Source organism: Cygnus olor, chromosome 7 (assembly GCF_009769625.2).
Source record: "Cygnus olor isolate bCygOlo1 chromosome 7, bCygOlo1.pri.v2, whole genome shotgun sequence".
NCBI classification, from domain to species: domain Eukaryota; kingdom Metazoa; phylum Chordata; class Aves; order Anseriformes; family Anatidae; genus Cygnus; species Cygnus olor.
Genome location: NC_049175.1, coordinates 29,865,855 through 29,879,360, shown reverse-complemented (window position 1 = coordinate 29,879,360; position 13,506 = coordinate 29,865,855). Strand labels below are relative to the sequence as shown.

The window sequence follows — 13,506 nt, the reverse complement described above, 5'->3', positions numbered from 1 at the left end:
GTGGAACTCAGAGCTAGATGGATTCTTCAGCAAAATTCTGATCAACAGCCTGGGGAAAAAAAGTCCCATTGAAATTTAACAACATTGTGCACTTAGCAGTTAGTCATACCACTGCGTGTCTCGTTACATGCACGTCTGTGTTTCTATGCTGCATAAACTGGAAAATTTACAACAGACACATGAAACATCTAAGCTGTATAAACTATGGACAAAATATGATTTTAAAACAAAGTACGTAAGGAAAACTGGAATACAAATGAAAATAGTTTATGGAAACTAACTTCCAAGCAACATACAACCAAAAAATTAGTAGACTGGAAGCATTCTATACTTGAAGCCATTCCTGATTTATCACTGGAGAGTAAGATAATGAGTTAAATCACAGGATCCTGTAACCACTTCTGGGACTTGCATTAAGGTACTCAAACAGGCAGCAAATTTATCATCGGATTTTGAGAGCCTGCAGCACTGGCCAAATTCCAATATCACTGTAACTTTTGCCAGCAATTAGAATGGCAATGTAATTTGGCCAGCTCTAAGCAATCCTGAAAATCCCTTTTTTTTTTTTTTAATCTTTATAACATTTAAGTAAAAAAAAAAAAAAAAACTGTTTACATTGTATCCAGATGCAATTTAAACTCGAATTCTTTAGATCTCTAAAATACACAATACCAAACTGTCAGAAAATTTAATCTTTGAAAATGAATACTTACTATCCTTCAATTAACCATGTACATTTAGTTTTATATTTATAATTTATTGGTCCATCTGTTAAATATCCAGAAGGTTCTGTTAACCTAGAAGAGAAAAAAAAAACAATGCTGTAATGTAGCAGAGACATTTCTTAAGCAAATAAAACAGACATCATCAAGATGCTAACAGACTCTTTCTGGATGGAAAGAAAATTGTGGGCAGAGGAAAGCGTTAAATCTATTTTTATATTTGTCACTATTTTTTTATTTTTGCTTATAGAAAGTAGAATTCTAATTATTCAGTATCATTGTTTTCCTCCCCTAATCATCAATCACGGGACATTTTTTTTTTTCTTGACCAGTAACACAGATATTACATATAACCTAGGTTATCCTACAGTTGAAACGGATCCATGCAAATGTAAAGGTATTTTTGTGATGTTTTGTTTAATATTTCTTTTTAAAGCACTACTTTGCGTCTATGTGCTTTTTTGCACACTATGAGCAGCTGTACAATGTCAGACCAAAACATTAACGTAGCCCAGCATCCTGCCTCCAACAGTGGTCTACAGCAGACGTGTAGGAGAGCTTCAATACCTCCGGGGACTGCCCACAGCATCGCACCGCCTGCGGTGTCTTGCAGCCCGGGGACATTCTCAAGCAGATGCTGTGCCTTCATACTGGTTTGGGGTTAATGCTTCTCCTAGGAATGTGCCCATGTAAACTCTTGAAAACAATTGGAATGTAGAACTTCTAACTTGTGGAACAATCTAACATGTGGAATTAATTCTTGTGGGATCTCAACTGTTTTTACCCAAGCCTTCTGACAACTTCATTTTATGTCCTTCGTCTGGTGTTCAAAGAGATGGTGAACCACAGTACACTGTTGACATGCTCTATCCCACCCAAAACAGCGAATTGCATTGCATCTCTCCCTTCTCTCTGCTGTCCTGAGAAGTCCTTGTTCAGTTAGCTGCTTCTTGTATGGAGTAACTAACTTTGATCATCCCTACTCCCTTTATTTAATAAATCTTTCTACTCTCCTATATGCTTTCTGAGGATCAACACAAAGATCAGCATATTGTGTTCAAGATGCAAGGGAACCATAAATCTGTACAGTGGCAAAATAATGATTTCTGCTTCTTTTCTATTCCAACCCTAACATTTTATTTGCTCTTTCAACAACTACTGTGCTGACATTTTTAAACACAACTAGCTGTTGTAACTCTGAGTGATAACAGAGTTCAAGGTTCATTGCTATGTGTGTAGAACTTTGATCCCCCTCCCTACACACACCCTTTTCACATACATTACCTCACATTAATCTATACAGAGTGCTAAAATAGCAGATGAAATTCAATAATCTATTACCATAAAAGCCTTCTGAAATAGCTTAGTATTTTTGGCACACCGTAACTTCACTATTAGCCCCATTTTCTGCATTCGTCTTGATTATGTTCTAAAGTTCAGGCCTTAGCACACCTCTGGTAACCCTACATCACTGGGAAAACTGACCATCCTACTCTTTAAAACGTTACAACGATGACCAGTGATGCAAACACATACTCAGAAACACTCATTTCTTTCACTGCAGTGTGGAAGGATAACGCTGAAGAAGAGGTATCACTGAATAACAGCAAACAAACTGATCTATTTCTTTACAAAATGACAGGACTTAAGTTGCTTAGAGGCAATGTTAATCAAACTGACCAAGTGACAGCCAATTTTTCTTATCAGGAATCCAGCTGAAAAGGAATTCAGTATCTGCTATCTTACTATTTTTGAAGCTCTATACATAAAGTTTAAAAATATTGCCTTTCGCACCTAAAGAAAATTACTTATTTACATTTGAATTCACCCATATCAAACACTAACTGCATACTTACTAACAGAGGGCTATCATTCCAAACACAAAACCGTAAATACATTGAAAGAAATAACAACAAGGGAGCAAGAAAGAGGAACTTACAAGACAGGACATGTAAACTTTCAGATTTTTGAACGAGCTCCTTTACCTGCCCTGGAAAACCAAGCTCCACTTGGCTAGGCACACTGTGAGCCATTCTGTTCTAGCCCCTGGTGGTTTTCAGTGAAAACCTTTTTTCCCACTACACTTCCTTTTGATGGGATAAAAATCCCTTAAAATGGGATAAAGCTCTGTACTATGGGGAGCTGTCCAAATAAGTGTACTTTGAAACATTTTCAAGGCATAAAAGCAGTATCAGGAAGATACTTTATGTTTCTGAACAAAAAGCAGCAGACAAACAGCTAGCTGTTTGTGAACAGGCTGGGAAAAAAAAAAAAATTAAATATACTTCAGTCAATTGCCAGACAAGAGAAAGTTTCCCTAGTAAAACCTAATGCACTGAGCTCGTCTGAGTGCCACCGTTCAATGCTCCCAAAAAGCGATGGTTCCTGGCAAGTGCTGTACAAATGCTGGGCAGGGGATACGCAAAGCAACACATGAGGAGGCAGGGCTGGTAACCTGGACAATGGAGAACACAGACAACAAGTCATAGGTTGATACTAAGTCACGCGTCACAGATTTTGAAATCAAGCTACTGTTGTTGATGCTTAGCCCTTAGTAGAACCTAATTACAGGATGAGATCCTATGCTCGAGTGTGTGCATGCATTTTTGTGGGAAAAAAGGCAGTACCGCATAAAGTACCAATCAAAATAATTTTAGTGCTGTCATATGGTTTAGATACAGATGGTCTCTCCTTACACAGCGAGCCACAAAACATTTGCTTTACTGCAGTAAAGTAGTATAAAATAGTATGCTTTCACAGGCATGACTGCTGGCTTCCTGTTAGCTCTACAATGCAACAGAGGTGACAAAGAATTGTTTTTATTAGATCAGTCCTTTGGCACTAGCAAAGCGCAAACCATTTCCCTTTTCACCTGGGCTGATACTTTTTGATAAATAGTTTTTCAGAGGAGTAGATAACCTTTGAAGCAGCTATTGCACTGTGCTAAAAATAAAGAATAAATAAGAGCATGACATTGTTTTGTAGTAATGGCCGTGGAAAGCAGTGAGCTAAAGAGGCTGTTCTATTTACAATAAAGTAATTCTCCACTGTCTTGCCCTTTCTTTAAGTTTCCTGAGATATACCAACAACTTTTCTGTATCATTTTTCTTTCCAAGTGTTACCAATTCTCAAATCCTGTAAACAGTACATGGATAAGCAGCATTACTTTCACACAACCTTTTACCAAATTGAGGACAGTATTCCATATAATCAAGCTCAGCAGCAGCAACCTGCACAAGAGACGCATGGCACCACAGGTTGTTCCATCCAGTGGACAGAAGCACACCAGCAACTCGAGGGCTAGAGGCTGAAGTCAACACAGGGCACTCAAAAGCAAAGCAAAGGGAAATCTGTATTCCCCTGGAACATTAGCACTGCTACAATGCAATGGTAAATATAATTGCGTTACAATTCACATCGGTAACATTTATATTTACCACTGCAGTGATCTTAAATCAAGACCAATGCAGTTCAAGAAAAGGAAAAAGAAAAGTATGTTCTACTTCATTCAGAAATTATTAGAGTAAAATGAAGCAGAATGAGATGAAGGGGAAGGAGGAGATGAAATCTACGGCCTGCAATACATAAGATGTCAGAATAGATTATTAAAATGGCCCTTTCTGACTGTAATATTTATAGATGTGTGAAAAATGCAATCATGTCATCTCCTGTAATCTTATTGCAAAGGAATGATATTGTCAGCTTTTCCAGAAAGGAGCGCTGATTTAAACCTGAGAAGTGATCAGGTATTTCCTGCCAGCAGAGGAACAGTGCTTCAGAGAGAAAGAAGAAACAAAAAGCAATAAAAAGTCAAAGAGGGCAACACTAGAGATCCACTTACGGGCCTGCAGAGGCTCAATTTAGTGACAATGCCCTGCCCCGAAACACCGCATTTCAAAGTGCCTGGCACATGGAGACCTACAAAGCTGCTGGTAGGTGGACAGACAGAGGTCTGAGCTGTAACCCAGGCTTACTGGGGGAAAAGCCATAAGGCGTATTCATAATGCTACAAATACGTAAAACAAAGGAGTTATAGAATGGTTCATTTATCTCTACATTAATTAGTCACATTTCTATTGATAGTTTCATGGTATGCTGGATTATTTTGTAACTCCTACTTCAGATATACCTGAATATCAGAGACAGAGCATACAGATTTTGCTATACCAAGCATACAGATTCAGCTCAATACCAATATTGGTCTACCAGCCAAGGACTATTCTCTTTATTGCTGCTCCATTTCTTTTCTCCATCTTTTTATGAAAAATGGTTTTATTTAAAACAGAAAAACAATAACTGCACTTCAAAGTTGTAAGATCAGATCCTCCATAAACACAAGGGCAGCATTTTCAGCTTGTGATCTTGTGCCCAGCCTTCACACAGCAAAAACTCTTCAAGAGATCAACATTTAATTAAGAAAGAAGGGAAGTTTTGAACCACCATACAGGACAAGCCAGAATCAGTGCTCACTATGTTACCAGAAGGAAATAAAGAGATCAAGAGGCCATTTCTCAGCCATGACAGGAAGCAGCAACTACTTTGTGGACAGTAAATGGAGGCACCACAAGGGACACACGTATAACTTCGGAAAGCCTGAACTGAACCCTTAGCAGCTAAGGCATACAAACCACTGCTACATCATGGGAGAGACAGCCCCAGGTGCCTGCAGGACCCACTCACACTTAAGGAAATAAAAGGATTTTTCCCCCCCCCAGAAACCTGTAAAGTATACAAATTAAAAAAAAAAAAAAAAAAAAAAAGCCTTACTTTCCAGGCAAAAAGTATTGGTTAGTACCTGATGAAGATCCTAAGAACTTGCATTTAATTTTCCTGCATTTTTACATTTCTTGTAGAACCTTGCTGTCAGCTAATTTTTTCATAATGGATATTAAAACAGAAGACACTGAATATACCAGAGCTCTATTTTTCCTTCAGTGACTAATCGAGAAGAATAAATATTTAATACATTAAGATAGCATTTGTGTATGCCAGTCACACTCCTCTACTTGTTACACACTGCTCTGCATTAATAGAGAAATGTATATTTAGAAGCAGTAAGAACATTCACAACTTGTCACATACTAATTAAAAACATGTTCTTAAGTAGGTTCAACTTCACTCATTGACAAAAGTAACAGTTCTTTTTTTGTAAAACATCCCTACTACTTAATTCAAGTTTTCAGTTCCCCCTTCTAATTTATTTTAAGGAAAAACAAGCTCCAAAACAATTTAAGAAACACAAAAGTAAAATGAAAGTGACACATCAGCCTTTTTTCCCCCCATACAGAATATTCGGTATTTCAAGGACAATTTTCTATTTTTTTTATTAAAGATTGCAGTGATATATCATCTTCAAGCGGTGAAGAACATAAACTTCAGCAGGTGTTTTCTTTCCTCATTTACTGTGGCTGAAAATGGCTGCTATTCCATATTCCACTTTTGTAGCGATTCCAAGAACTACTGAAAGACTAATGCATTAAAAAGTAGACATTGCTCTCAAATTACAAACGTACCAGGCATCTTACTCAGGTAATGTATTTTCACTTACATAAACACGTAAATAAATAAAGTGAATCTCTTCCCTCTGCTGCATAATATCCATGGAATGTAGGCAGCTCATTTACAATAGGGCATCACAGTGTGTGACCATAAGCCATTACAAGGGATCTATAAAGGGGCTAGAAATGGACACGGTCCCGTGAAGATCTGGAAGACACATGAAGTGGGGAAAATGAAGACAACATAGGAACGTTAATTGTAAATTAAAATGACTACAGAAATACCATCTGAGGCCACCTGAGAGTTTTCTTCTACTCCCTTAGGTGGTCCATGACTTTTTCCCCCCAAACCCTTGCACTGACATCAGTTTTAACACGCCCTATCCCAAGGCAGGACCAAGCACACTGAAACCTTTCTTGCCAGTTATTTGTCTAATCTGTTCTTAATAATTCCAGTGACAGGAGTCTGCAATCTTCTTAGGTGATCTATTTTAGTACTGACTTATCCTTATTGTTAGAAAGTTTTTCTAAATGTCCAACTTATTTTTCTCTTGATTCTACTTAGACTACTTCCTGCCGTGCTCAGAGGGAAGAGAGCTAATCCCTTCCTTTCTGCTCACCTTTTACAAACATCTACCCCAAGCTTCTCTTCTCTGACTCAAGCAAGTTATTCCAGCATTCCTCACGTATCACATTTGCAAGACTTCCCTCCTCCAGAACTTCTCCAATATATCCGCATCACAAAATAGCAGCTGCTACTCCAGCCATATCCTGGCAAGCACAGCAACCAGAGAATTCTTTCTTTCCTGCACTTAATGCTGCAGCTTGTCCTCGGTGTAAATAGCCCAAGAACTGCCTTTCTGCATGCCAGTGTGTATGCAACCTGAAATTCCCTGTGACCGCTTACCTTCCTCCAGAGGAAGCTCTAGCTCATCTTTCTGGGGTTAATTATGCTTACCAAAGTGTAGAAATTTGATTCCAATTCAGTCAGTGCTATTTTTTTCAGACACTATTATACGGGATCAATGGAGCTTGCATGATCAGGACCTTGTTGCATGGAAAATTTCATCCATAATCATTTTCTCAATGGGAACAATCTATTTTTGACTCTTGTATAAGCATTCACTTGAAAATTTGTCACTTCTGGCCACACGACACACTCACTACCACAAGCCACAAGAAACCCTACTTGAAAAAAAAATAAAAAAAATCAATGGACTCCAGAAGATGAAAATCAATTTGCATACGTTTAACATGAAGTTCTTGAAAACGCCTCCATTTTCCACCACAGCTATTTTTCTATCACTCAGCTTAGTCACAGGTTTTGAATTCTCATTCATAGTGACTTTGGAAGCAGTGGCACAAAGGCAGTGCCAACAAGATGAGAAGTCGAGGCCCCACACAGGGAAGGTGCCCACAGCACGGCCAGCCTCTCAGCCACCTCGCATGGGGGATAAAACTGGGCAGCCCCCAAACGCCAACGTTGTGAATCAGAGGAGCAAGCACACAGAGCCATGAGGTAGAGGAAAACCCTACTATTAAATCCGAGGAAAACACTGACACACGTACAGAAAAAGCTTTCTACTTTTTAAGCATGCAGAGCGATTTCCCTGTTAGCTTCCAGTGACAACATATGCCGAAGTGCTTTACTTCAAGTTGCTCTGACAAAACGAATTCCAGAGTTGTGGACGAACAGAGGCCAAGAGATGAGGTGAAAAACTGGCACAGCATCGCTCTGACTGCACAAGCGATCGGACTATTTTCATTTAAGAGCCTGATTTATAATTGGAGCAGATAAAAAATACCGAGAGCTTAGTTTCACTGTACAGGTCTTGAGAAAGTCAGAATAACTTCTGTCGTCAGAGTACATAGATATATTCTCTAAAATACATGAGAATAAGCCACAGCTATCTAATAGACAAACCAAATGCTGATTGCCATGTATTTAAGCAAAGAAACATCATTTTCTCCACTGATTTGGATACTCCAAGTATTTGTTTATTTTTATAACTACATATACGAACCCAGATTTTGGAGCAATGGAACCTCTCCAAGAATAGCAGCAATTTCTTGAGAGGGCTCAAACCTAAAAAATAAATTGAGAAGGACAGCAAAGCCTAACAGAATCTGGTCTGCCAAGACACTAATATAGTATGAAGGAGAGTAGCAGAGTGCAGCCAGCATGATAAACAGTTTAGGAGGCTGACTGCTGGGAGAGACAGTAAGGAAAAATAGACCAGAGCTCAGAAATCTCTCGTTAAATGCATTATTGCCCTTCAGTGGATTGTTAGCCTTTTTTTTTTTTTTTTTAAATAGTGAAATTCATATTCTGCAATGAGAAGAAAATCCCACGCAGATTTCTAACAAATTACCTGGATTATCTTCAGGAAAAACTCCTCCCCACCTCTATCTCTTGTTGTGCTGCTGTTCCTCCTCTAATGAATATATAGATATCCATAGATATTTTTCTTATTTTAATAAGACTTCAAAGGACCTGATTCTGTATCCACAAGATGAACAAGAATATTCTTAGAGATAACAGCCTGATTGCAGAACACAGGTACCCAAATACAGGTATTTTACTGAAATATGGCTCACCATTTTCTGGAGGTTTAACCCTAAATCAGATCGGTTTTTGTTTTCTATCTGGGGAATTAAAACAACCTAACCACTACCTTCTAAAAAAAAATCCAGACTACTAAATACTGTTTTATGCAGATGGATTTATATTAATGGAAAGATTCTATAAAACTGAACGTGGTTGAGTCAAACTACAGAGTTGAAGAGTGAACTGCAAGCTTTTACAGCAGTGCTACACCAATTAACAGCTTGAATCTTGCCAATATTTTCCAGGTGGCCCTGGTCCTCTTCATCCCAATTCTGAAATCAAATTCTTTTAAGTGACTTTTAAAATATACTGAAAATAGCACAATATCCTCCACTGACCTGGAAAAAAACTGGAAGAACTTCAAGAAAGTGTAGTTTCATCTCTCCTGTCTTGAATAATACACATATTCTGCATCTATTTTAATATCATAGTTGGACAAAATCACATGAGACAGACAACGTCTAACAGCAATGCCCAGACTAGTTCACAGATGTCATCCAAAACTCCGGCTATAAAAATACACCTGCCACTATGCTGAAAATTAAGAATTGATGGAACATCAAATTGGCATTTGATATAAAACTAAGACATCATCTATTTCTCTGTATTGCAGCTTATTTAATTATAGCAAATGCTAGAGAGTTCAAGAAATCAAAAAGCTGTAAAAATAAATAAATAAATAAAAATCCTGCTTGAGTAAGAGGCAGACAATCTACCCAATTCACAGACTAACTTGTACTAGTGGTTTCACACCATTTTAACATATTTTCTCAGGGGGGAGGAAAAAAAAAAAAGCAGGTTTGAAGTATTTGAAATTGTGACTGCTCAGCCTCAGTTCAGTGTAATATTAACAGCAGCCCCAAAGTATTCTCATGTGTACCCAGATAGCTACTATTCTAAGCAAGTACTACAAAAGAATCTGCAGAAAGCAAGATGAACTCCTCATTGCTCTAATATTTTACATTGCCCATTCTAAGCAGAAGTTATTTTAATAGCAAAACATTAAAAAGATAAGAAAGAAATAAATTATCAGTGAAAAAACAGTTTGCCAGACCAACATGACAATTGCTTACTTTTATCATTTCATTTAGTAAAGACATGTACCCAAGTAGCTCTTTAATATTCCAGTTTGTAAGATTACCCAGAAATAATGTATTACCTTTCATTAACCCTAGCGTTTTAAAAATGTCAATGTTACAGTTTAGGTTTCTTTAATTAGTATGGCCATTTCTTTCACCTTTATTTCCTACAAAGCAGACTTCCATTTCTAAAAGTGACAAACTTAAGTGTATTAACAAAATAACAGAAATACCTTTGACAATGTCTTTAATTTCATCACTCCTACCTAAAAAAATAGATTTCAGTCCTAAGCAGTGTCCACATTAAAATAAGACTGTCTACAGATTTTGATTTAATAGCAAGATTAGAAATAAGAAAAAATAGTTACCTATTATTTTTATTTACCATGGAATGCACAGAAGTCCACAAACATATTCCTATATATTTGTATGTACTTCATAAAAATATATACACACATGCATAAACTGAGCCATACACAAGTGTCGTAAGAAATATGCAACTTTCTCTGTCATTGAACTTCATAAAATACCTTAAGTTGTGTGACACAAAACAAAGCACACAGACAATGCACATTGACATACTTGGCAAACAGGAAAGGCGCTGCTCCAGTTTTTCAATGTACATCACTATCAATCCCATTTTCCTTTGTGACCTAGTTCAGGGTTTTAACTTAAGCTTCCTGAGGTAACAACCAAATGCTCTAAATCCAGCATGTCACCTACTCCCAAATTTCTCGTTTTCTCTATAAGACGAGTTTCTAATAAACACCTGTTCTCAACAGGAAGCAGCTGCCTTCTCCTTTCAGTCATTTAGGCCAATTAATGCCAACCCATCCAATCGTGTGTTTGTCAAGGACGGGGTGCACCTGGCAGGAGAATACCTCTACAAGGCTGCAAGCCCCAGCTCCCACTAGCTGCATTACTGCACACTGCTTTTGGGATCATTTCACAATTAAACTTTGATTTCCCCCTCTCTGAGAGTGTAACGAATAAAAATCTAGAAGAAAAAAGACAAATGAACAGAAGTTGGTTTTCAACTTTTTCTTTTTACACGAACACCAGCCATGCCTCCCCTCTTCCACCTCCCATCAGCACACATTCTTCTTCACAAGAGGCTCCCAGTCCCCGAACAAAACCTCAGGCAGCGCAGATGCTAAGACAACTCTTTTGTTGCTATTGTATTTTTGCCACATTCTACCTGATTGGTTCCCAAATTCCCACACAGCTGATACCCAGATCTTGAACCGTTAAGAGCCAAAAGCCTCTTTCAGAAAAAACAGCCCATACTCGTTAAGGGGGAGGGACTGCTCCCCACAGGTTGGATGCAAGCTGGGCACTGAACGAGCACATCTCTGCGGCAAGGACATCTGTGTGCTGTGCAGTCCTACCCATAAAAAATGTATGTAAACATTAGAGAAGCTAATTTATCATAAGTATGGATTCTAACTCACGATGGTTTCCCTTCCGCTTTGTCCTTTGATGCACAAAGGTCCATCAAAAAATAAAGTCAGGTCAGACGTAACTGTTCTCCTCACACGTCTGGCTAAAAGGAGCTCCAGAGCTGGTGTCTGAAATACCCTGCCAGCTTCCAACCTACACCTTCTGAAATTAAAGTCCTAGTCATTGTTGCATAGATTCAGAGTAACTTTTTCTGGGTTTTGGGAAAAGGGATTGTTTTTACTTTTACTGTCTACAGAAACACAGAAGAATACAGAACAAAAAATAATTGTGCTATTTAAAAGAGAAATAGCATCATTTCACTTTTTCCTGTCTTTTTTTTTTTTTATCTTCCCCTTCAATGAGGCACAAAACAGTGGAATATTGCTAATATACACCACAAAACTATCTGGAATCTCTGAAAGGTAGTCTCTGAACTTTCCAAATCTTACAGCAAGCGACACACCCAGGGAAACGAACAGGTTCCATCCTACAACCTGATCCATGTCTGTGTGCCCCTGTCGTTGTAATGGGGAAAAAAAACTACTGGGACCGCATGTTGTCCTACACAGAGTCTGATCCTGGTTTAGGGCTTAAATGAGGTACTATATTAGCACAATGACAAAAAAAAATCTCTAAAGTTCTTCAGTATAACACTCCATAGGTTTATTCACCACGGGATCATTGAATCAGAAAATTCTCTTTTAGAATTTCTTTCTGCCAAGCACATAAACTCTTCAAATCCTGTCTTGAAAAGGAAATTGCCAATTCACTGAACAAAAATATTAGAAAAACATCCTGCTGGGATTTCCAAACCCTTTGTGCCCTAGCTTAGGATGGCAGCGATCAGTACAGCTCAGAAGACATACCTGGAGCTAGGCAAGAGGACGTAAGGGGATTTGTCATGTACTAACACAGCTGCGGCTGCCCAGCCTCCCACAAAAGCAGAACCCAGGTAGGAGAACGCTGCCTGGAATGACCCACTTGCCTTTCAGTAGAGTACAAGAGGCAGGACACCTCCCCTGTGGGACCAGAGCTCTGCTGAGCCCGTTCACATCACCCTCATGAAACGGAAAAGACACGGAGCAGGCACAGCACCTGGGGACACAGCCAGTCTGCCTTGTCTTACCAGTGAGAGGCGATGGAAAGTCTATTGCACACGAGCAGCAGTTCTTCCATTACGCCTGGATAACAGGCTGCACCCGCTCCCCTCTCTGAGGCTGACGATCTCACTTTGCTACGAGAAGCTCTCAGAGCTGCTGCTGCTCTTTTCTCACGCAGTTCAAACACAAAGCAGAACAGATTACAAACAAGTGCCCACTCTTCATGGTGACAGGATAAATAGGAACTATGCCTTTCCACGGAGAGGTACATCTGCTGTGCAGCATAGTGCCCCAAAAACATCAGGAACCAACAAAGCCATGCGCTGAAGTCCAAAGCCAGCAAATTAGGCTGCTGAGAACAAGCAGCGGAAAAGGAACAAGAAAGCAAGCAATCACTCTGAAATAGGGTCAGGAGAGAAAAAAAAAAAAAAAGAAAAAAAAGCAGTGACCCTAAGGCTTAGAGAAGAAGCCATGGTTCAGGTAGTGAAATGCACTACAGCAGAGAATTGCTTCAGTGCAGCTGAAGTTAGGGAGAACGAGAAGCATGGGTTGACTCTGCCCAGTCTCTGATTCCATGCATTGCACACCAAAGGAGAGGGGCCAGCAGCAAACCTGCCACAGCTCGCGCTGCTGGAGAAGCTTCCCCAGCGTTCAGCAAGCTATGCCCTGCCCTCTCTAGAATGAAACAGAATCATTCAGAAGAGAGACTTCCGATATTTAATGCACCAACATACAAACATGCCATCAGCTCAGCCCGTCAGCATTTAATTATTTAAGCTGTCATTTAGTGGTTTTGTGTAATGCATCAGAACAAATCTAAACTGCCCTGGTCACTGCACACACAAGTCATCTCTAACAGTAAAGCACAGAGCAAGTTTCCTGGCACTGATGGAGTTTTGACAAGAGAGGCATTTGAAAGATGCATCAAACAGCAACAATTGCTTCAAATCAAACTGCAACATACAGCAAATTCAGACAGAAACGCACTGGTTTGCGTAAAGAGACAGCTATCTGGAAGGGAAGTTCTTAGCTGAAAAAAGATTATTAGTGTAGCAAGGA

General features: G+C 39.0%; 1 protein-coding gene across 10 annotated transcripts in view; it reads right to left on the bottom strand.

The window, feature by feature from the left end:
• The window catches only part of ATRNL1 (attractin like 1), a 494,732-nt gene that overhangs the window by 451,441 nt on the left and 29,785 nt on the right, over positions 1-13,506 (bottom strand). For 9 of the 10 annotated variants that reach the window (XR_005821433.1, XM_040563160.1, XM_040563153.1 and 6 more), the window contains exon 2: positions 714-797. Coding sequence is in view for 8 of the 10 variants with exons in the window: in XM_040563160.1 (XP_040419094.1) it covers positions 714-797 (84 nt within the window). In the remaining 2 variants the exon portion in view is untranslated. Of the gene's footprint in view, positions 1-713; positions 798-10,489; positions 10,621-13,506 lie in introns of those variants that run through there. The other variant, XM_040563158.1, reaches the window with a different exon arrangement.